Consider the following 23,666-nt stretch of genomic DNA (forward strand, 5'->3'; position numbering starts at 1 on the left):
CCTCTTAATATGGCATTTTTATGCAAAGCTGTTAAATAGGCATGTTCTTATTTCAGAGAGCAAATAAAATATAGAAACACTGCTGTTATGTTGGTAAAACGCGGTCAGTACAGATATAAACCAAGCTATGTATTCAAGTGAATCAAACTTCTCATTTCAGAAGTAGGGAGTTACTGTCACTTTCAGGCTGACTGCTGTTCAAGGCAATATAAATAAAATGGGGATTTCCACAAAGCGGACTGCAGTCTACAGAGAATACTTTAACGTTGTGCGTGTTAGAAATTTTTACATAACCAAGATGTATATTCTTGCAGTTGCCTTTGTGTATAAGCATCAACCCAAAAATGCTTTCGTTAACCACAAATAATTAAAAAAAATATTTTAAAAGGGTATGTAGTACAAATGTCTAATCTAACTACACTGGAAATACTATAAAAGGTACCAGAACTATTAGTTCACAAATACTGCAAGTTCATACGTATGTATATGAAATATTCACAAGCAACTTTAATGTATGACCAATAAAAAAGCTCACAACTGGCTAGACTGCGTCACTGCTTCCTGCCTGCGAAGAGCTATTTTAGCATAGTGAAGCTGAGCACAGAAGAGGAAGTCTAAACCTTCTACAGATTCGGGGCTATGAAACGAGCATCTCTGAAGAAACTTTGTAGTGCACAAAAGGTAAGTAACAAACCATTATATTATACCAGTAAAGTAACTCGGATGTTTCTGTATGGGGCTAAGATAGACTTCTTTCTTCAGAGGCTGAACACAGGCATAAATTCTAGGACTAATGAATAGAAATGTAAGTTGTTAATGCACTTAACACCTTTGAATTATCAGCAGCATTCTATAAATAACATTTAAAGCAAAATGAATGCATTTGCAGAAACAGTCCCATAAACACTGTTGTTCAGGATTTTTACAATAGATTAAAAATATTTAATAACTAAAAGCATTAATAAGTATATTATCAGTAAATAAAAATATTTGTTTTCATTAAACAAAAAATAATCATTTATTAAACCATAATCTTGTTGCTTGGTCTCTCTGTGATTCACTGAAGGCCACGTCCTCCTCATGGAAATGCGAGAAAGTGTAAGGGATAGACAGAGAAAATAAAAGGGGTTGGGAGGTTTGGACAAAGAGGTACACAGACGATCCTTTAAACAGAATCACTGTTCCCTAACTCGTAGTAAAAATCTAGAGGAAAAGAATTAATTCTGATTTTGTCCTGAAAGTTCGTGTTCTTGTACATAGCACCCATACGGGCTTTACAATTCGTGTTAGTCATTAAGGACCTCAGCCATAATTAAAAAATTAGAACAGGTTGACAAACCATACAGACAGATGTCAGGTCAATCATTCAAAACTACCACAGACAGACACCTGGAAACCAGCGATTCTAGGGACTTCAGCAAGTGCTTTTATCAATAGAAGTAAGTGTTCCCATTATGAAATACAACACCTAGAGCAGAACTTTCCAACCAGAGGCACCTGAAGATCTACTTGGGCTGACAACATCATTGTTTCTTACCTACATGTTTATTTTTATATTCTTAAAAAGTAAATTTTGCATAAAAACATATTGACAATGCTGATATGGACTTAAACCCACAATGTTTGGAAACACTGACTTCAAGAACTGAATAAAATTAAAAAACCTCGCTGTTACAATATGTCCATTCTTTGATATATCTCAAAACTGGCACAACCTTGAAATAACCTGCAAATAAGCCACAGGTTTTCCTGTTACAAGCTTGAGTCAGACTCAGCTTCCCCTCTTCCCATCAACATCAACCTGCAGGTTATTTCAGAAACAGGACCTGACTAGAAATGACTACAGTCACTGCAAGTCCAAAGGGGAGAAGAGCAAAACCAAAACCAAAACCCAAACCCATGTTACTTATTCATCTATAAAGAGTAAATTCTTCTGCCTATCCTATACATTAGTACTCAGTTTACCTGCTAAGTCAGTCAGGATCTTGATATAGGTAGTAATGCACAATGTCATAAGCAACTATTATCAAGAGAAATCACAAGGAGAAAAAGAGGATTCTGAGGATTTGCTGTTGTTGTTGTTTTTAAGTTTATGAGGACTTTAACTACGCATATTTAAGATTTTTTTTCACATTAAACATTACCAAAAGTATACTACATGCCATCACAAAGCCTTGCTGAAATAGCTGGGGCCATGCTGTTTTGAAATAAGATTTCTCAAGCATTTCCAACAATGCCAAACTCTTAAAATGCGTGGGATTTTTCCTAGCAATATGTGGACAATTTTATGTAACAGCAATAAAAGTGGGATGGTATGACAGATAATATTTCAACAGTGCTACAAGCATGTGCTACAAAAATTTTCTTTCAAACATATGCAACCTACCCCAAGCAGGCTCTGGTGCAAACCACTGTAGAAGTTCCTATACCACTGTATAAAGCACCTGGTAGGCATTACAGTGAAAGTGTAGAATACTGGAGCTGTAAAAATGAGCTTCTGTTTTAATGAATTCTCCACTCTGGGGAGTAAAGCACACAGGAACCATGCATCATTCTTCTCTTGATAAAGTTTTGGTGCCTACATGCTGCTGTAGGAGTTATGTAGCTGTTTGTCATGGGCAGGAAGATCGGACAAACAACAAACTCACTCTTTCCTTCTCCTCTTCAAAAAGTCGCCGCAGGGTTGGTTAAAGGGTCAAACAGGACAAACCCTCCCATGCAAATTCACAGAATGGTGATAAAACCGAGAGACAGGAAAATGGAGGAAGGGTGGGTTAACAACAGCACCCATGCAACCACCAAGTATGTTCTGGCATCCTCAAATAGCTCGAGAGTAAACCAGGGGACAATCTCTTTCTGCCCTCAGCAGTTGAGCTTGCATAATGAAATTTCAGATTTCAAACTCCTAGCTGAAGGAAGCAACGCTGCTGCGCTCTGGGGCAGCTGGCTAATAGCTAGGTCAGCAAACAATTTTTCCCCAAAAGTGCTGTTCGCACAGGCTCTGGTTGGAGTCTGTGCTGCTTCCCATCTTTTTATTTTGTTTTAAATAGGAAGACTATAAACCTATTCATCTCATTCATACGTCAGATGATTCACTCTGAAGCCCTGGGATTAAATACTTTATTCAAACCTACAGAGCTATTGAGATAGCTTTTTAATGGCTTTTATGAGCAACAGCATGCACCTATTCTTTTGGGATCCAAGTAGTTCCCACACAAATAAAATGCAAAGTAAATATTTCATTTTGCATATCCAAATGTCACTACATGCCATGATCACTTACTTCTTTTCATAACTAGTCATTACTTTTTCAACAGTGACAACTTGAAAAAATATTCTCTTTAGAAAATAGCTCTCTTACTTCAATTACAGCTGTTTCTATCTAATCATCAGCTACTGAAGCACATTCAAAATAGTTGGGGCAATCCTGACTTTGTCATTCCTCTGAAGTAGTTCAACATTTTTAATTAAAACTATCTTATCCATACTATGCCTCACAAGCCTGACAGTACACAAACTTTCTTCGTGGCATGGTATGGATCTGTAGTCATTATTAAACCCCATCCTACGAAAATCCTCATTTGTTTTTAAAGACAGTTTTTACTTGTCTGAGAATAATTTTTCCTACTTCATCTATTTTCAGGGTTCTTATGGGGTGCAACAACTATTCCTAAATTCAATTACAACATGATGCCTGGAAATCACCACCCTGAAGAATACAGGATTGCATCACTGGTCTTCTACAGCTTTATATTCGTAGTGGGATTGTTAGTGAATGCCACTGCACTATGGGTTTTCAGCTGCACTACCAAGAAGAGAACAACTATAACTGTATATATGATCAACGTGGCACTGCTTGACATAATTTTTATCTTTTCCTTGCCTTTTCGGATAGTCTACCATGGGAAAGAAACATGGCCTTTTGGAGATGCATTCTGTCGGTTCATCAGCGCTTTGACTGTATTTTATCCAGCCATTGCTCTGTGGTTGCTTGCTTTTATAAGCGTAGACAGATTTATGGCTATTGTCCAGCCCAAGCATGTCAAGGAACTGAAAAATACAAAAAAAGCTCTGCTGGCTTGCACTGGAATCTGGATAATGACCCTTGCAACAACTTCCCCACTGCTGTTTCTACATTCTGATCCAGACAAAGCCTCAAATTCTACCACCTGCCTCAAAATGCTTGATATCATCCATTTAAGGGAAATAAATATGTTGAACTTTTCTCGATTGATATTTTTCTTTTTGATTCCCTTGGTTATCATGATGGGGTGTTACCTCGTCATTATTTACAATTTTATCCGTGGCAAGACTTCCAAACTGAAGCCTAAGGCCAAGGAGAGATCCATAAGAATCATAGTTACTCTGATTGCTCAAGTACTCGTCTGCTTTGTACCCTTCCACGTTTGCTTCGCCTTCATGATGTTGCAGGATGAAGGTACAACTTACAATCCCTGGGCAGCCTTCACCACCTTCCTCATGAATCTCAGTACATGCTTGGACGTTATACTGTACTATATTGTTTCTAAACAGTTCCAGGCTAGAGTCATCAGTGTAATCCTGTATCGCAATTACCTTCGAAGCGTGCGCAGGAAGAGTTTTCGAACTGCAAGTGTAAGGTCACTCAGTAATGTGAACAGCGAAATGATATAAAAAGAGAAAACTGGGGGAATTTTGTAATGTAAACAAGTGATTCTTTTTCCATATTCTAGCATTTTGGCTACACTGAAAAATGTTCTACAGCCAGAAATAACAGATGTTTGTGGCACTGTAACTATGAGAGAAGCAGAATTATAATGGCACCTCTTCATATTTGCTCAACAGCTTCTGTAAATCTGAAATGAATTAAAACCTAGTAGCTGTGTGAAACTGTCCACCACTTTTGTCATCCCAAAAAATTGTGAATATTGCCAGACAACAAAAAGTGACTATTAATGTAATAAAACACAGACAACACTGAAAAACTGTGATGCAATGTATCCTATATTAGTTGTTATATTTGCACAGCCTAACAATCACAGAACTATTGCATATCCCACACTCCTAAAATCAGCTTCATTCTGTCAAGATCAGTACGTCAGTATGATTAAAAGAGAATGAACACGTAGGAAACATTTATATTTCTTTCACCTAAAATTTTCTTTGACACAGATTTCTGGTAACCGACAGCAGCTCTGGCAGTCACAGGTAAAAGCACCAGCAAAAAGTATGGTAGTTGAACTGTTCATTAGTTGCCTGTGGGTGTGATGTGCACATTTATTACACTCTGCTCTTGCACAAAGTATCTTTTTACACAGATGAAAATATTGAATTTGTCTAGACATACTACTGGCTTACATCCCAGCTAAAAACCACCAAAGTAGCAAACACGGTGAATAACTGCAGTACTAGTCAAGCATTAGACTCCCTTTGAATACTCACATACTACAAGAAATGTATTTTTCTAATACCAAACATATGTTTTTTCTTCCTCATTAAATCAGCCTTTAGCTACTGTCAAGAGTCACACTAAAAAAGTAAAGATCAGAAAATCTAGTATAGTGTTCAGTATTCAAAATCTTGCCCCATGAGCTTTTATTACTACCTCAGAGTATGCAACACATGGGAACTCAAGTCTTACGAGGCTGATCTTGCTTGTCAGAAACTTAACCACAAAGGCTCTGCAAGCTCTACAGTTCTACCATAGCACATACAGCTCCTATTATTAACTGCAGAAATGTCAAATATAGGTTACACAAAACTCAACCACTGAATACCTTAAAGCTTTAAGAACTTCAGATGCAAACAGTAAATGAAATCATGTGCTCTAGCACTCAAGTTTTTGAAAGACACATATGAAATACCTGTATGAAATGCATATAATTGTATATGCAGTTAAAAATTAACATAAAGATACGAATTAGAGTTATTTTTTTTTATTTAAGAAAGAAATCAGCACCAAACTGACTTCAGTTTTCAGGTTTTCTGAACAGAACAAAAATAACTATGGCAATAATTTGTGCATTGTAAGCCACTTTCTAATCATGCTGACCATAGATCTGGGCCTAACAGAATGGATACATCATCAGGTATTTTGGACAAGTTAACCCCAGATCACAACTACAAAACGAATGTTGGAAAATGTAGTAGTTATACCACAAACATTTAAACTGTAGTTGAAAAGAGGACTACATTTAGGTTACACAAATAAAGTTTTTTAATTAAAATGTGCACCAAATATTCCCTTAAAACCATGCCTAAAATTACCAGCTCATTAGGAGTTACTTACAAACCAGAAGGCAAGCTGCTGATGGTGATGCCAAATACATACTGAGCAATTTCTACCAGGAGAAGATCAAACAAAGCTGAGAGCATCCAAGCACCCAGTAAAAAGGACTGGAAAGAAAAAGTTTGAACTGAATTAATTCAACAGTTTAAAAATAAGAACTTAATATATCTCTTAATAAATAAGAAAAGCACTATACTAGTTCTATCAATACAAACAATCTTTAGCAAAGCGTATTTCCAGATCTATATGTTTAGGCACTGAAGAATAAAAAAGTTTGGTTCCAAAATCAAATTCTATGGGTCTGATAACTTTTAACTGATACAGATGCAAACTTTACTTAGAATGAACCACTGATCATAACATGTTACAAATATAAATTTTGACTTAAGGAAACCCAATTCACTTTAAAACCTTTTAGCATATATTTCCATACAGAATATTACTAATAAAAATGCAATATTAAGCCAATACTACAAGATTCTGAACAGTGCAGAAAACAATTTCTGTTAAAAAAAGAAACAAAACAAAACTGGAACTTACTGAAAATTTTCTGCTGCCGTATCTTCTTTCAAAAATTCTAAAGTTGTAAATGAGCAGACTGCTGCAGAATGTGTCTTTCAGATCAAGACATATTGCTCTCCCACATACAAGTCTCCAAATCTAGAAGGTTAAAGATTGTCATGTTAAGTCTCGCTTTCCTCACAAAATTCTTTAAAGAGTTTGTGCTCAGAGTGAATATAATACTGAAGTCAAATAACAGAAATGTGGTACAGCATTTAAGGAGGAAAATAAGGGACTAGAACGTTACAGAGTTCAGAAAGTGTTTAAAAATAGAATGTTTTCAAGGAAGACGTCTACCTGCTAAAACAAATATACAATTTAAATCAACTCAAATTGTCCCTAGTTCACATGTACAAATAAAACAACCCTAGTAAATTGTAGAATTACAAAAAAAAAATTTTTGAAGTGACCTCCAAAGACCATCTAATCCAGTGTACTGCTCTCCCAGTAGGTCTAATTAGATCAGCTTGCTTGAGGCCATATCCAGTCAAGTCCTGAACATCTTCGAAGACTGAGGTTCCACAACCTCTCTTGGCAACCTGTTGTAATTCTTGGTCACCCTCATGGTTAAGAAAAAAAATAAACCAAATCCTTTTATCTAAGCAAGATTTCCCATGTTCCAACTTGTGTCTGTTACCTCTTGCTCTACAGCAGTGCACCTCCAAGTCAAGTCCAGCTCCAGCTTCTGAATCAGGTACTTGTAAGATAGCAATAAGGTGTCTCCTCTTTGCCTTCTTCTCTCAAGACTGGGCACACCCAGTTCTCTCAGTCTCTCCTTCTATGTCACATACTCCAATGCTCTGTCTCTGTGGTCACACTGCAGCGGGTTCATGTTTCTTGTACTGAGGATCCCAGAACTGGACACTTGTGAGACCACACCTGGAGTACTCTGTTAGCTAGCAGGGAACGGTCCCTTGCCTGTGATCCTGTGATGCAGCCCAGGAAGTGGTTGGCCTTGGATGCATGAGCACGTTGCTTACTTCTGTTTAACTTATTGTCCACCGAGATCCATAGGTCGTTCTCTACAGAGCTGCTTCCCGAGCAGTTGCTCTCCAGCCTGCACTGTTGTTACCTGGGGTTATTCTATCCCAGAAGCAGGACTTTCCACTTCATGAAGTCCCTGTCAGCCCATTTCTTCAGCTTGACAAGGTCTCTGTGAATAGCAGCCCAACCTTTCAGCACATTGCCCACTCCCCACAACTGGGGTCACCCACTAAGTTGCTGAGAGTGCTCTCCATCCCATCATCCAGGTGGTAAATGAAGACAGCACTGATTCCAGTAGTGAACCTTGAGGGGCCCTCCCCTAACTCCTACCTGCTGGGTGGACTTTGCACCAATGACCACAACATCATTTAGAGTCCGGCCAGTTTTCTACCCACCTGGTCATGTAGTTATTCAGTATGTACCTCAGCAACATAGATTTAAAGACAAAATGGGAGACAGGGTTAAAGGTCTTACTAAAGTCTAGGTATGGAAAATCCATCAACTTCTCCCTGTCCACAGCACCAGTTACCTCATGGAAAAAAGCAGTAATTTGGTCAGGCATTATTTCATAGAAACACAGAACAGCAGAGGTGGGAAATGACCTCCCTGTAAGTCAAGTGCTGCAGCCCCCAACTGTATTGTTGGCCTTCAACTAGACTCTTCCCAGTACAATACCCAGTTCTATCTCGTACTCGCAAGCCCAAAACAAAGGACAGCACACCAGGTATGGTCTCACCAGGGCTGAGCAGAAGGGAAGGACGGCTCCACTTGACCTCCTTGTGATGGCTTTCCTAATGCAGCCCATGACGCTGGCAGCTTTTCTAGCCACAATGCTGCATTTGCTGTCTCATGTTCATCTTGGTCTCCGCTGAGACTCTCAGGGACTTTTCTGTAAAACTGCTTTCCAGCTGGTCAGCCTGCAGCTCGTGCAGGTGCATGTGGTTATTCCTCTCCAGGGCTAGGACTTTACAATTGCCTTTACTGAACTTCATGTGGTCCCACTGACCCTTTCCTCCAGCCTGAGGAGGATCTTCTGAAAGGCAGCAGAACCACCTAGTACACCAACCAGTCATCCAGGTTTTGCATCATCCCACAGGTTGTGAATGAAAACACTAAACAGTAGTGTCTCCAATATTGACCCCTGGTGTACGCTACTAGTGACTGACCTCCGGCTGGACTCCAGGCCACTGATCACAATCCTGTGAGCCCAGGAGTTCAGTCAGGTTTCAGCCCACTTCACTGCTCTCTTACTTAATCATGAGTTTGTCTGAGGATGTTATGGTAGACTGTCAAAAGCCTTACAAAAGTCAAGACAAGCAGCATCCTCTCATTCACCAAGACGGCCAACAGATGAGTTTTCCACTTCACAAATCTGTACTGACTACCCCCAGTCACTTTCTTGTTCTTTATGTGCCTGAAAATGATTTTTAAGAGGATTTGGTTCATCACCTTCTCAGGGAACTTGGTGAGGATAACCAGCCTGTAGGATCCTCAAATTTCTTTTCTTGCCTTTTCTGAAGACAGGCATAACACCTGCTTTCTTTCAGCCTTCAGGAACCTTCCCTGATCACAACGACCTTTCGGAGATAATCCAGAGTACCCTTACAACGACATGAGCCAACTCCTCCAAAATGTGTGGATGTACTACACCACCAGGTCCCATGGACTTGCATATGTGCAATTAGTTTAAATGTTCCCTAGCCTGATCCTCCTCCATTGAGTTTTAGTCTTTTTTGCTCTAGCCTTTCACACTGGTCTCAGAGGCTTGGAATTGGTCAGGTGAATCCCACCTCTTCCAAGTAATCCACGATCCTCAGAGACAGTGCCATGGGCACAAAACCCAAACCCCTTTTGCAGACACCAGCTGTACAATCAATTGTTGACCCACAGCATCTGTTCTCTCCACCTCGAGATCTTCCTCCTCATCAGCTGGATCAAGGAAAACAGCACACTGACCTCCACGTCCTTGACCATCATCCTCAGAGCCATATAGCCATGCTGAGTGTCATTGATGCCCATGTAGAAGAGCAGCAGAGGATAGTAGTCTGAAAGCCTGACAAGCCTCAACAGTCTTTTCACAACGTCCCACATCTGAGCCCCTGGCAAGCAGCATGCCTCCTTCCACAACTAAGGACAGCAGATGGGGGCCTCTGTTCCTGGCAACAATCTTCTGATACTTTCACTTGCCACTTCCTCCTGGTGCTGTTGCATGATGAGGCTCTGGCAGCTTGTGTGCTTCACCAGATGGACCTCTCAGCCCTTCACTTCCTACAGGGGCACTGACTCTAATCTCTAGTTGTAAACCCGCAGGTGGAGCAAATTTGGAGCAGCCATCCTCCTGATATGAGACATTACAAGCTTTCAGTTTTTGTCATTGTGGGTGTCTCTATTCCCCAACCAGATCAGACCCAGTTAATCAGATAAGCACAGGTTATCTGATCCTCCTTTGGAACAGGTGGGTGTTCTGGCTCTTCAAGCTACAGGTCTAGGAAAAGATCTGGTCAACCTCTTTCTCATCTCCTCCGATACACTGCAGTCTTTGGTAAATACATGCTGGTTGCTCCCAGTCACCTTTGTGTCCTGCATGCGTACAGAAATAGCTTCTAAAAAGATTTGCTCCTCAGCCTTCCCAGGGACCAAGGTAAGGCCAAATGGCCCAGTGTTACCTGGACACTCCTTCCTGAAGACGGGTGTTTGTTTGCCTTTCTCCGGTAATCAGGTACCTCCACCAATTGCCATGAACTTTCCCAGATGCTAGAAAAAGGTATTGCAATTACAGTTCCAGCTCCTCTGGCACCCTCAGAGACATCCCATCCGGTCCCATTAACCTGTAAGTATACAGGTTGGGTAAGTGACCCCTAACTCTCTTTTCCTCTATGATGGATACCACTTCACTCCCACAGACTCTGCTAGGAGGCTTAGAGGCCTTGGAGGCCCGAGGGCAAAACATACAGGTAGAAACTATTAAATACTTCAGCCTGAATACCTCTTTGAGTACCTCAGCCTCGTGCCATAATGAGGACTGGGCCAACAGTCTCCTCAGGCCTTCCTTTTGCTGCAGATGTGCGTACAGAAACCATCCTTGTTAAGCTTCATCTTTCTTGCTGGTTTCCAGCTCAGGTTTGGCTCTCCTAACTCCCTTTCCTAAGTCACAGCCTGCTAGGCATTCTCCACTCAAGGTCTTTAAGCCTCAACCAATAAATACTTCTGTTTCTAATCTCCCTGGTATATCAAAGGACTGAACAAGAAGAAAGAGGTGGGACCTCACAGTTCTAGTTGTCCCATGTCAAGATGGCCAGCATTAAAACCTAGCCAGTAGTCTGAGTAGCACCTCTCCTAAACACCAAACTGGCAGGGCTGTATCCCTCCAGCTCAGCATTTCATGATACATTAACTGAACTGCCCTCTCGTAGACCGTAAGGCTTCTAAGTCTAATTGCTCTTTACTTCAGCTAGCCTAAAAGATACATCGCTCTAACGTAACTCCTTTTTACACACAGCTTCTTCGCTGCTCTGGAGGGTCTCCATTACGGAGATAAAGATCTTCAAGTTTTCAACAGTACATGCTTTGCCTTCCAAATCTAAAGCGCTCTCAAACTGCACGCTTTACTTCCTATGCTCTGCACCAGCTTTAAGAGGTGTTAGTATCTGGTACACTGAATGGCTGTCTGGCCACTGCAAAAATCCCGTTCCATTAAACTCATACCTGTGGATGAATGTATTCGAAACCGAACTTCCTTACTTGAATATTAGCGTCAGGTAGGAATTTAGTAGTATTTTCTCCCTGATCTCGGAGATACATGTATTAGACACAATTACACATTACACAATTACATATTAAATAACTTACTATGACAATAAATGAAACAGTTATTTCAGGAAAGAAAAAACAACACAGTATAAATTCCCCAAAGCATCACAATAAAAATATTATAGCTTCTATAGATACTCACAAAAGTTTACCCTTTAAGACACAATAAAGATGGTTTCTTTGAATAAGACACAGCTACTAATGTTTTTCAGCAGCTCAGACAAATGGAAAGACTCTTCTAAAGACAAACTTCAAAAAACAAACAAACTCCAAACCACAAAATTTCCTTTTAAAATGTGAATAGTTTCTCAGCCTTTCTCCTCCCTCTCCCCAAACATTTGGCTGTAACACTTTTAAAAGGCAGACATTAATTTACAGAGTTGTCGTCTACACCATTACAATACAGCTCTTGTTACTGACAAGAATGATGACAGAGTGCAATAACTTGGAGAGTCACTAGATAAATCTTATGTTTTTTTAAGGCTTATAGGCTACAGTCAACATTCTCAAAGACATTAAGTACATTTTTTTATCTGATTGTAAAACATTTGGGAAAAGATAACTACAGAAGCTGACTTCCCTATTGAGCAATAGCATGCCATATACAAATAGAAAAAAAACTTTATCTAGTCACTTCTATATGCATTATTTTGAAAACTACAACTGACATAATATCAATTAAGGATTCCAATTAAGGTATCAAGGATTCCTTAATTAAGCTCAGAACAAAGTCTTACAAGGTGTAATACCTAAAAGATAAGGTTTCCCAGTTTGAACTGGGAATAAGCTACAAATATCTAATGAGACAGTTAACCAAATCAGCAGGTTACTTTGGAGCGTGACAAATTCTCTGACTTGGGATTCCCAAATGAGAAGCAGCAGTTCTCTTCAACAGGAAAATTTTAGTTTCCCATACCTTACTATAGCAGAAGTTACAGTGTGAAAGTTACGGCCTCTGATGTTAAAATAAACGGTATATTATCCAGAGTAGCTAAATACAATAGCCTTAAAAACTAAGCACAAGATATTGACATTCATACCAAAATCCTTATATTATTACAAAGGTTAAGTCACACTTCATTCACAGCAAGCTTCCCAACTGGCAGTGGCTGGAAGGAGAGATGACAGAAAAACAAGCATTTCCCAGACAAAAGAGAGAAGTGAAAGGCCATGTTGATAGTTTCAGATCAGTTTTTCTCACTTCAACCAAAAGTAGGTAATGGCCTGTTACACGCAGTGGCCTGCCGTGGTGACATAATAAAAGCTAAGAGCGAGCTGGTCTACAACAGTAAACAAAGGTAAAGAACCAGAGGAGAAACAGACTGGGAAAAATGGCACAGAAGAGAGTATTTTGCAGTCTCTTTCCACACAAAATTAACTGACCCTTACCTGAAAATCCTCTTTTATAGCTTGTAGGTTGTACACAAAGAACTTCTGATAATGTTGGAAGAGCAGAGTCAACAGAATCGAGATGGCACTTGGGACTAATAACAGGCTCTTTGACAAGGGTGCTTTATCTTAAAGACAGAAAACAAACGAAAAGGAGCCATTTTAGAGAAAAATCTCTTACATTTAAAAAGTGACATGTTCAGACAAGTGATTGGAAAACAGTAGTGCATCGCTTCATTTTTTATCTGACCAATTTCCTTTGTAAATAAATAGGAAAAACACCAACCTAAGGAAGTCTTCAGAGACATTAGTGACAGTTAAATATTGATCGGGCATTTTGTCTTCAACATTCTCTTACGAAATTCATTGTCTGGCTATAATTAAACTAAATCTCTCTGTACCTATGGAGTTGATGTCCTCCTATGCAGCCCTCCTAGAGCTTAATAATGTTTCAGGAAATAAAACAATCTCCTCTTTTGCTAGCAAAACGCGCATGTAAAACTAGTTTAAACAAATACCTTTGTTTCCTTGGTATCAGAGATTCACTTTTACTCTAGAGCCTATGAATCAGGAACAACCTGAATAGATGTCCTGAATAAATTTACTTTCTATTGTTTCTATTTCTATTCTATTTCTATTTCTAATTTCTATTCTATATATTTCTATTTCTATCCACCATTCAACAAAACATTTTTAAGTTAATTTACGTGACATTCATGTTCCTTCCATTCAATCATAATTATTAATAAAGAAATTAATAAAATCGGGACATTTGTGAAATCGATTTCTTTCCCTTTAACAGCATGACTTCGAACACTCAGAAGAACGCATGCGGACAACACGACAACTGCAATGCTCGTTTCCTAAAACCTGTCAAGTGGAATATCCACCACAAGTACACCCAGCAGTTCGTCCTCAGCTGTTGGTGTAGTTGCTGCAACAAAACAGTCTTTCTGGGTAATTCAAGCCCATCCAAAAACTCTGAAATACTATTTCTTTTATGACTTTTGCCTTCTTCATACGTGCAACTTGAATCATATTTACTTCCTTCCCCAACATCCCAGTTACAGCACAGAACCTACTGATTTTTGGGCAGCTGCTTTTTTGCAGGGTATGATCACGAAACACGTAGCTCTGCTGTCATTACCCTTAGATAACAAAAGGAATAATATGATTACTTACGAGCAGCAGGAGCTCAGGAAGAACAAAACTGCACTAAAAGTGTAAGACAGCAAACACTTAGCATGTATCCAGATAAACTATCATAAATGATTCAGATCTGTTGCATGTCGGAAGAGTGAACTGCTAGCAAGGAAGATCCTAACAGGCACCAAAGCCAAGATTTTAATCATGGCACAATCCTGCTGCCATCAAAAATAGGGTTATTACTATGTAATTTAAGCATGATCCTCATCCAAGTACTAACTGATGACCTCAGGAACTGCCACAGCTGCCGTCAGCAGCTCACACCACCTTGAAGTCTTCAGTCTTCTGATACACACCATGTGAAGAAAACATCTCTTCCTATGTGTGCTGTAGAATCTACCTGTATTTATAACCACTCTTTCAGTCCCCAGCCATACTTCTGGGCTTATTATTTACAGACTCACCTTCCTTACTCCATTTAAACAATTAATGTATTTGACTTACTGTCCTTTTATAGAGATTGGGCAGAGACTTGGAACAACTCAGGCTGATGTTACTCTGCTAACCGTAGGCTCTACTTTCAGGATTAGATATTCTCTCGAAGTCGTATCGGTGGGGCAGCAAGCCCGGCTGATTTTTTGTAATGCAAGAAAATTATCCATCCTTCAATTTAGTCTCTTTCTTTGCATTTGCTTGCTCTCAAAAATAAGGTCTATAGTCTTTAGATGTCTTTTTTTTTTTTTTTCCAATTATTCATTCACCTGATTTAGTTTAATGCTTAAAAAAAAGTGTGAAGCCATCAGAGTACTGCAGAACACCTGGGGGGAAACAAGCTGGAGCTACCTCCAGCTGTGAAAGTTACTGTACACACAACACATTCACTTGAAAACCAATGCTCTGTTAATTAATTTAACTTAGTTAATACTTCTTAATGTGAAAAGGTCAGCTTTTTAACCTGGATACGACAGGTATTTGAAAGCAACCCCCTAAAGAGAACAGTAAGAGTAGTTACAGTGGTAGACATTTCTGAACCAAAGTTTGATAAAACTTGATGTTTTACTATTAAATATATTTACACTATTTCGTGAGTTTAAATTTTTTATAAGAACTCATTAATCTTATCAAAATTTTCACATAGTGATCAAGTTACCAAAAAATAAACCAGACATGAAGCAAATCACAAGATTTCCCTCCACGACTTTATATTTCTATACAATGTTTATGCTTTTATTTAGATTTCATTGTAATTTCTGTATCATTAGATCATTGTTACATTACAGTTAATACGCACTTACAATACTTTAGCGTACCAAATTCATTTCCAATTTGAATGTGTTCAAACACCACCAACAGAACCCAACCCAAAAGCGCAAACACCCGTTTTTGATACAATCCTCCTTTTAGCTTCCAGCTCAGACACTTTAAACCTTGTTATAGAGGAGAGGTATTTATTTTTTAAGCACGTCACCAAGTGAAAAGCCACAAAAGCAACCGAGCCATTAATGTGACAGTCACCCACAGGGAACATCACATGAGTAACGGAAACTTCTACTCTCAAGCTTCTCAAAATGTCATCGTGGTTGACAAGTTTATTCTTGTCCATTAAAATGAAGAACGGTAAACACTCTCGGATAAATAATGCAACTCCTGAAATGTTTTGTTTCCAGGTGTTTCAGGGCATAAGGCAGTGGTTTGCTTTACCACTCGATAGCACACAGATCCTTATTAAGGGCTATGTGAGGTCACCAGTGAGAGGGCAACACTCCTACAATCAGGTACTTTGACATCCAAGTCCAGTGCCTTACCTAGAATGTACAGGTAACGTTTAGAAAGCAAAATTCGGGTCTGATGGATCTGCAACACCATGCAGGATGAAGACGTGCACTGCCACCCACCTGGGTACCAGTGCCTACAGGCGGCACTAACACAAATGCGCACAAGGAGAAAAAAAACACAGTGCCTCCATGCCATGAAAAGGACGTACAACGAAAGGATAAACTCATTTTGACCCCAAAGAGTTAAAATGCATCAAGTGTTATCTTCAAAGACCTTGGAATACATTTGCAGTCCCAAAGCACCTCTTAAGTGATGATTTGCCCAAGCAACAGGCAATGGTAGCGCTGTTGCTGCAACATACATCCTGAGATCTCGTCTAAGGGAACGACCTAGAAAACCACCCCTGCAGCTCCACATTCCACCCCTGCTCTTACTACAATGCCCCCGAATTCTCTCCTTCCACAGCCTACAACTTTCTTGACTGCCAGCTCCACTTTCAAAGGACAGAGTTAAGGAATCGATGTGTCCGTCCGACACACACAGAGGGGGGCTGATGGCACAACTGCAAACGTTGTTGCAGCTTCAGAAGCCACCACTGTTGCATCAATGAGAAGAATATGCAAGCTGTGGTAGGAGCAACAGCTACAGGTTTTGACATGACTTCCTGCTCCCTGCCTGCTCAGCACTCACAGGTGATGAGAAGCAGCAGAGGAGAATACCAAACGGGGCAGCAATGCTAGGCTACTGCTTCACAAGGGCTTTTCAGGGAACAACCTCGCCCCTTGGACTGCTATTCTGGGCCCGAGACTCAGGTGTTGACTTGTGAGAGGACCTTGCTGCCAACACCAGCTGATGAGCAGTGGCTGCAAAAGCTCAAATTAGCTCAGGACATTTTCCTGGGGATCCCTAGCGAACATACCTCAGGGCTGCAGAAGAAACGTGCCATGTAGCAGCAGCCACACCGCTTTCACACAGACAAATAAACTACTAGGGGCTAAAATAATGGCATGAAATGTGCATGAACTATCTTTTAATGCTGATACATGAGATCTGACAGTCTTTAATCAATAACTGATGAACACCTGAATGCACAATACTCCCCAAATCAAATGAACTGAGAGAATTTGGGCACTGGCACAGGTTGCCCAGAGAAGCTGAGGATGCCCCGTCCCTGGAGGTGCTCAATGCCAGGCTGGATGGGGCTTTGGGCAGCCTGGTCTGGTGGCAGCTGTCCCTGCCCATGGCAGGGGGTTGGAACTGGGTGGTCTCTAAGGTCCCTTCCAACCCAAACCATTCTGTGTTTCTATGGTTCTGTATTCTGTTGTTTTTCCTTCATTCAGCTGTCGTGCAGATATTCACCTATTGTATTCCAAGATCTGGCCAAGAAGCTGCAGGGGATTCACTTGCCTGAAGAGACACTTCAAAATGGTTGGAGTTTTCAAGGACTCGTGCCTGTTTGGTTTTTTTTTCCCCAGATGCAAGTTTGCTAGCACATCAAAACAGAAATACCATTAGCAGCATAAACACCTCCTTCTGAATGCATGGAAACCTTGCTTATCCTTTATTGTAATGGTTGATGAAACCCACCATCTGCTGCTCATATCTGAATATAAGTTTTCTCAGTCTTTCCTAGACACCATGTGCTTTTGTGAGAGTGGAGCAATCCTACCAGATCAGACGAGTAAAGCTTGTCTTCACTGTAACCACACACCGAGTCCTGAACAGTAGCTGAGGGCAAATCAGAGCACGCTATGGAAGGAGGACAAGAAGAGACACTAACGCATGTAATACTGTTTGAGGAATGCGGGAGAAGCCATAAGACTGCACACCAGCTGTAAGGATGGAACTTCACCACGTGATGGCTTCTCAGAGTTTGGTTGATCCGGTTTAAGTATTTTTCCAGTACTTCATCCTTTGGGAAAGAAAAATGCAATACCAGAGGACCCTGCAAAAACACTGAAGTTACTGCTGCCTGGAAGTATTACATGACTGAATGAAACACTTTTCTGGGTCAGGAGAGCAACTCTTGCGCCTGGTCTAGACAGAGCACAGACACAGGAAGGGGATGCTGTGTTCAGACTGGCACTTCACAGCGTACTCTGGTGGCTAATCTTCGTGATGCCTGCAAGTGAACACAGCAGTAGGAGTGTTACTGCAGGGATAACTTCTCATCCAAAGCTTATAAACTTAATGCAGAGGTTGTGGGGCAAGTCCCGTTAGTACATACACTTAACAGGACAAGAGAAATCTACCCTACACTCCTGGCCAAGACTTAAAGGTCCCCAAAACCAAAAGATTTCAGTCTTGCAGAGGAAACATACTAGGCAGGAAGAAAGTCAGTAAAGAAACCAACTGTGATCATGTTGAAATCTATTACGACAAATCTATTATGACAAGATGCAGGTTAAGACTGTAATCAAACCAGTTACCTACACATCTGCTGCTTAAGTAGCTGCTGGCTGTATCCTAGGTCACAAACTACAACAGCTAAGAAAAGAAAAAAAAAAAAAAGAAGAAAAAAAAGAAAACCGAGGTTTTTAAAAGGAACATTTGAAAAAAATAGAAAGTGAAACAGGTTGAAGTTAACCAAAACATTCATCTAGTTGAGCAGCCTCCTCTTCCTCCCACCCACAGAGCATATTACCATACTACTATTAGTATACGTTGACGGAAATGTCAGGTATGGCTACACCACAACACTGCGGAGATCCCCAAGCGAGCTTGACACGAGCTAGCTGTGCACCAGAAGCAGAACAGCCACATTTTTGCGGCGTGCAGCGACTGGCTCATTGAACTCGTGTGGCTGCACCGTTCCCAGGACTCGAGCTAGCATTTCGAACCACGTCGCGCTGTAGCAGGCTGATGTGCAAGCTCACTTGTTTTCCCAGACAGCACTGTACTGCCTAATATTGTTATGCACACGAGCCTGATACATTCAATACGTAGGCTGCCCAGGGAAGTGGCTGAGTCACCATCCCTGGAGGTCTTTAAAAGACATTTAGATGCAGAGCTTAGTGATATGGTTTAGTGGAGGACTTGTTAGTGTTAGGTCAGAGGTTGGACTGGGTGATCTTGGAGGTCTCTTCCAACCTAGGTGATTCTGCGATACATTCTTCCTTCAGCCATACCACAGAGCATCAACTGATGTCCCCGCGTTATTTCCCTAATGCCTGCACACAACACACTTCAATCCCGCAGGTTACGCAAGCAGAGGAGCATGACACTGCGTTCATGCCTTGGGGATACTCAGCAAACTGTTAGCATTGCACCACGAGGTTCACAGAGAGGTAAAAGCATACGTTACGTTATTTTTCTTCCCAGGGCGTGCCAGTTCCTTCACTATTTCAGATAGCAAGAACAGTTTCGCCTAATGAGGGCAAACAGTCCTTGTCCCTTTAAGTGGTGCTCTCCGTTGTTTCCCAATTTCCATCCCTCGTAGCTGTAGCACGCACCAGTTATGTCTATTTTTACAACTTCTCAACCAAAATCGTGTGCGTAGGTGTTATCGGCTCCCAGCGCAGTCATCTGCTGTACCCGATACTGCCTGTTAGGAATTTGGCAAATCAGCCCCAGCAAAGGACCTACTTGTCTGAACTGGCTCGCCTGCATCCAGGGCTGGACCAACTGCTTGCTGGAAGGTCTCTTTTGTGCCATTTTTCAAGAACCCCTCTATCTACACACGTGACTTTAAAGGGCACTGAACTAGGATATAAAATACTAGAGAGACCCTTTAAAAAGAACTCAACCACACTGCTCAAAATCATGAGACATTTTCTTAAAAAGCACATGGACGGGGTCAAGGACTTCAGCTCCAGTTGCTCAAGCGTTATTACGAGAAAGTCTAATTTCATCACAAGTGGTCAAGCTTGAAACTGAATCCGAATCTGTGATGAAGTACTTACAAGTTCTGAATGTTGTTTGGATGCTGATAACATCGTTCACCTCCCCGAACTCTGGAGCCAGGATGTGAAAGGAACTTTTCTGCACTGCCACCGACCATAGCGTAGCATCTGCCAGCACCCGTAGTGCAGAGACCATCCTCAGTTATCTCAAGGCAAGTCATACAGAAATAGTCTGCAAAATATTGCTTACTCAGCACAGCAGTGGTACTTCAGCAGAAATAAAATTTGGCCACCAACCATGAGAAGATCCATGTAACTGAAAGAACTATTGTCTCTATCCATGGCTAGATCTAGATATGTTTTTTAGGACAGCTTTAACAACAGACTCTAAATAATGCAACAACTGCCTTACCCTGAATGAGGAACAAAATAACCAGGACATCTATAGCATGTACGTGGACTTCAGAAAAGCTTAGGTGAGCTAAATGTGCTCTGTTAAGTCAATAGTGGTCTGTCCAGGCCACCTTATGATAAGAAATCAAAATGCATTCAGATTAAATGAGCCTGGCAGTATTGGTCTAGAAATTTGGAAATGCAGCTGCTCAGTAGTCTGCACATGCAGATACAAAACTGAATTCCTTTTACTGATGAAATCAAAATACTCGAGTTTATTTACTCACTAGCACTCAAGGTCTTGCCCATGCATGCAGCCAAAGATTTTCCTCCAGAAACGTTAAACTGTGATAAAAGGAAGCTACGCTGTCTTCCTCATATGTTTCCTACAATCAGTACACCAGTGCACTGCTCAGTAGCATCAGTCTACCAAAGTTCAGTCATCTCTTCTGCCACATTTTGTCATATTACTTTTGGAATATTAAACAATAAATTCATTCTAACACGCACATAGACTTTTTATTTGATTTATAAGTTACCTTCTCTTAAGCACCCAAGTTACCATGCCTGGGACATAACAAAAGACAGAATCAACTGTAAGAAGAACCCAAGGTACACTAATTTCTACAGCAAGAGGAATAATGGATGGTGAAAAATGCCTCCTCACCCAAAACTTGATGCTCTAATCAAATCATTCTACACAATGAGAGTGAAAACTAAGGCCAGTTTAAACTCTTTCTTAGCAAGCAGCTTCGAAATACCTTAATCACATCAGACTCTCCCTATTGTTGAAAAGTTTTGTTTTCATCCAAACATCAAGAGACGAGACAGGCAGCCTAGAAACACCAGAAGACAGGATGCAAGAAAGAGAAAAGGGGCTAATGGAGCATCAGCCAAAAGGAGAAAAGCTTCAAGGGACACTGATCATGAATTTGATCTATGCAGCACATTGAATACAATGTCAGGATTCTTGAGTTATTTCTCTCATTTAGACCTCTAATGACAATACAGACTATTAAATTAACCTTTGCACTGTTTCCACAATCTGCTGTAGTCACCTTTCATTTTGGTTTATTCTAAAATTAGCAAAAGAAATAATAAACAAAGAATTCAAAGAGCATGGATAACAACATCCTAGTCCAAGATTTTATTGACCTTCCTCAGATCATTATTACCAGATGGAGTAAAAGGTTTAAAATGAGCTGCAATTGCTGTTGCTAAGACTTACTGGTTACTCTCCTATCTCTTTCAGGAGAGGATTAAATCCAATTTCAAGAATTAATTAACCATAAAAATTTAAAAGAACCAAAAGACTTCAAATGAGTTAAATAAGTAGTTACATTCCAATACGAAGTTTTAAAATCGAAGTGATATTTTTTATAAAGGTGATTGGGCCAAACCACTACAGACTTGCTTCTAGAAAACTGTTTCTGGCACCCTTGTTAGAACACTTTGCAAAAGAAGCTCATCAGGAATTGCATTTCCAAAACCTAGTAGAGCTCTGGGGTCATTTGTTGTTTGTTTTGGTACTGCTAAAGATGGGAACTCTGCAGGAAGGAGTGAAAACAAGACAATGGTGACAAAAAGAATAGTCACCTCTGGTATTTTTACCTCCGCATATATGTCAGAGGACGCTAAAACCCCTACTCTGCCAGAAATACAATCAACAAGTAGGTCACTTTTGAAAATGACCTAAGATATACATGCCTATAAAAAAAAGCTTTGTATTACTGAGTTTTACTAAACTGCATTATTATATGGCTTGAACCAAACTTTATAGGTGTTAAAAAGCCTGTCAGAGGTGACACACTGGGCTGTGGGAGCCTTCAATCTGACCTGGCACCATTATTCTTATCGCTGTCAATTCAGGCGTCTGGTTATTTTATCCAGGGTCTCTGATACAGGCTCATTCACCTACTCACTGCCCCAGCAAACGTTCATCAGTGCCCTTCTGCACGAGGTCACTGCTCTCGAGACCCAGCTGGCAGAAGAGGACGCACACACGTGTGCTCCCCTGGTGCCACGTTAGGCAGCGGGGCTTGCACCCACCTTCATCGCCCATCCCGTCCTGCACAGCAGTGCCCGAGCCCGACACAGCTCCCAGCCACACACTTGTGCTGGAAAGGCAGAAACAAAAATCCGAGGGCACAGGGACGTCTTGAACTGTCACAGCTGGGCACCAGGTGAGCATATGTCACTGTTACCTAAATCCACGCCTCTACTGGAGTTTGTCAGCATAGCTATACCAGCAAGTTATTGTGAAAATTACTTCAAGTCAGTCAATAGGCGAGTTGACTGGCTTAAAGTTCATTACGACTGTACACCGTACGGGTTTCCCCGTAGGGAAAAAAGACGAGGGTGAACCATTTACTTTGTACGAGCAGGATGGCACCTTCTCCGGGCTTTTCTCCTAGCACAGATGTTTTCTTACGACCGCAATTTTCCACTCATCCTTCCGATGTTCCTATCTTGGAAAAATCTTTAAATACTGACTGCGACTTTCCACGCATTCAGCCAACCAGGGATACTTTTCCCCGCACACTCTTTCTCACAGAACGACACACGGCCCCATGCCACCAAAAGGCTGTATCTACAGTATCTGTCACCGGGGAGAAAAATAAATCAGAATAAATCAGAAGCTGAGAACCAGCCGGGGCGTTATCGGACCCATGTGCAAAACCCGGCGCCCTCCGAGCCCCTTCCCCGGTGCCACCGGGGGGCGCCGGGGTCCCGCCCGGCAGCACGGCCCCAGCCCGGCCCCGTCCCTCCGCGGGGAGCCAGCGCCAGCGCCGCCGCCGCACCCCCCCCGTGCCGGTACTCACAGAGCCCGTTGGAGCCGGTGCTGGAGAACATGGCGGCGGCCCGGCCCGGCCCGGCCCGGCCCCGGCGGCACCCCGCAGGCCGGGCAGAGCCCGCGGAGCCGCGGCCGGCCCCGGGACGCGCGGCTAAGGCGGCCGCGAGGGGACAAACGCCGCCGACAGCGAGCGGCCGGCGCCCCCTGTCGGGACCGCCGGGAGGGAGAGGAGGAGGAGGAGGAGGAGGAGGAGGAGGAGGAGGAGGTTGGGGGGGTGGGGGAAGGCGTCCCCTGGTGAGGTGGGGGAGCTGTCGTGTGTGGGCATCTGGGGTGTTTGCACGGCCGGGAGGCGGTCGCTGAGATGGCTTTGGTGTGCCCCTCATGGCCACAGGAATCTGGGACGGCGATTGATCTAGTTTGTTACGCGGGCATGGTGTGCAGAATGGTCTGGGGTGGAGGAGACATTAAGGACCATCCAGTTCCAACCCCCCTGCCATGGGCAGGGACACCTCCCACCAGACCAGGCTGCCCAAAGCCCCATCCAGCCTGGCCTTGAACACCTCCAGGGATGGGGCACCCACAGCTTCTCTGGGCAACCTGTGCCAGTGCCTCACCTCCCTCAGAGTAGAATCACGGAACCATTGAGGTTGGAAGAGACCTTCAAGATCATCTGGTCCAACCATCCCCCTACCACCAATGTCAC

At 41.8% G+C, this 23,666-nt stretch overlaps 2 protein-coding genes across 3 annotated transcripts in view; one reads left to right on the top strand and one right to left on the bottom strand.

Moving 5' to 3' along the window:
- Positions 1-23,114, bottom strand: part of UBAC2 (UBA domain containing 2) — a 103,908-nt gene extending 80,794 nt beyond the window's left edge. The window contains exons 1-4 of one of the 2 annotated variants that reach the window (XM_040538151.1): positions 22,992-23,114; positions 13,013-13,140; positions 6,809-6,928; positions 6,269-6,375 (exon numbers count right to left, since the gene is read on the bottom strand). In XM_040538151.1, the coding sequence (XP_040394085.1) occupies positions 6,269-6,375; positions 6,809-6,928; positions 13,013-13,140; positions 22,992-23,022 (386 nt within the window). In that variant the 5' untranslated portion in view covers positions 23,023-23,114. The remainder of the gene's footprint in view (positions 1-6,268; positions 6,376-6,808; positions 6,929-13,012; positions 13,141-22,991) is intronic. The other variant, XM_040538159.1, reaches the window with a different exon arrangement.
- Positions 440-6,257, top strand: GPR18 (G protein-coupled receptor 18). Its single transcript, XM_040538171.1, has 2 exons — positions 440-681; positions 3,644-6,257. Exon 2 carries the CDS (start codon positions 3,688-3,690, stop codon positions 4,651-4,653), a length of 966 nt encoding a protein of 321 aa, XP_040394105.1. The 5' UTR covers positions 440-681; positions 3,644-3,687; the 3' UTR covers positions 4,654-6,257.
- Positions 23,115-23,666: the final 552 nt, after the last annotated feature.

Source organism: Cygnus olor, chromosome 1, assembly GCF_009769625.2.
Source record: "Cygnus olor isolate bCygOlo1 chromosome 1, bCygOlo1.pri.v2, whole genome shotgun sequence".
NCBI lineage: Eukaryota > Metazoa > Chordata > Aves > Anseriformes > Anatidae > Cygnus > Cygnus olor.

Coding starts and splice junctions, on each gene's coding strand:
- GPR18 (XM_040538171.1), top strand. CDS start 3,688: ATGATGCCTGGAAATCACCACCCTGAAGAATACAGGATTGCATCACTG.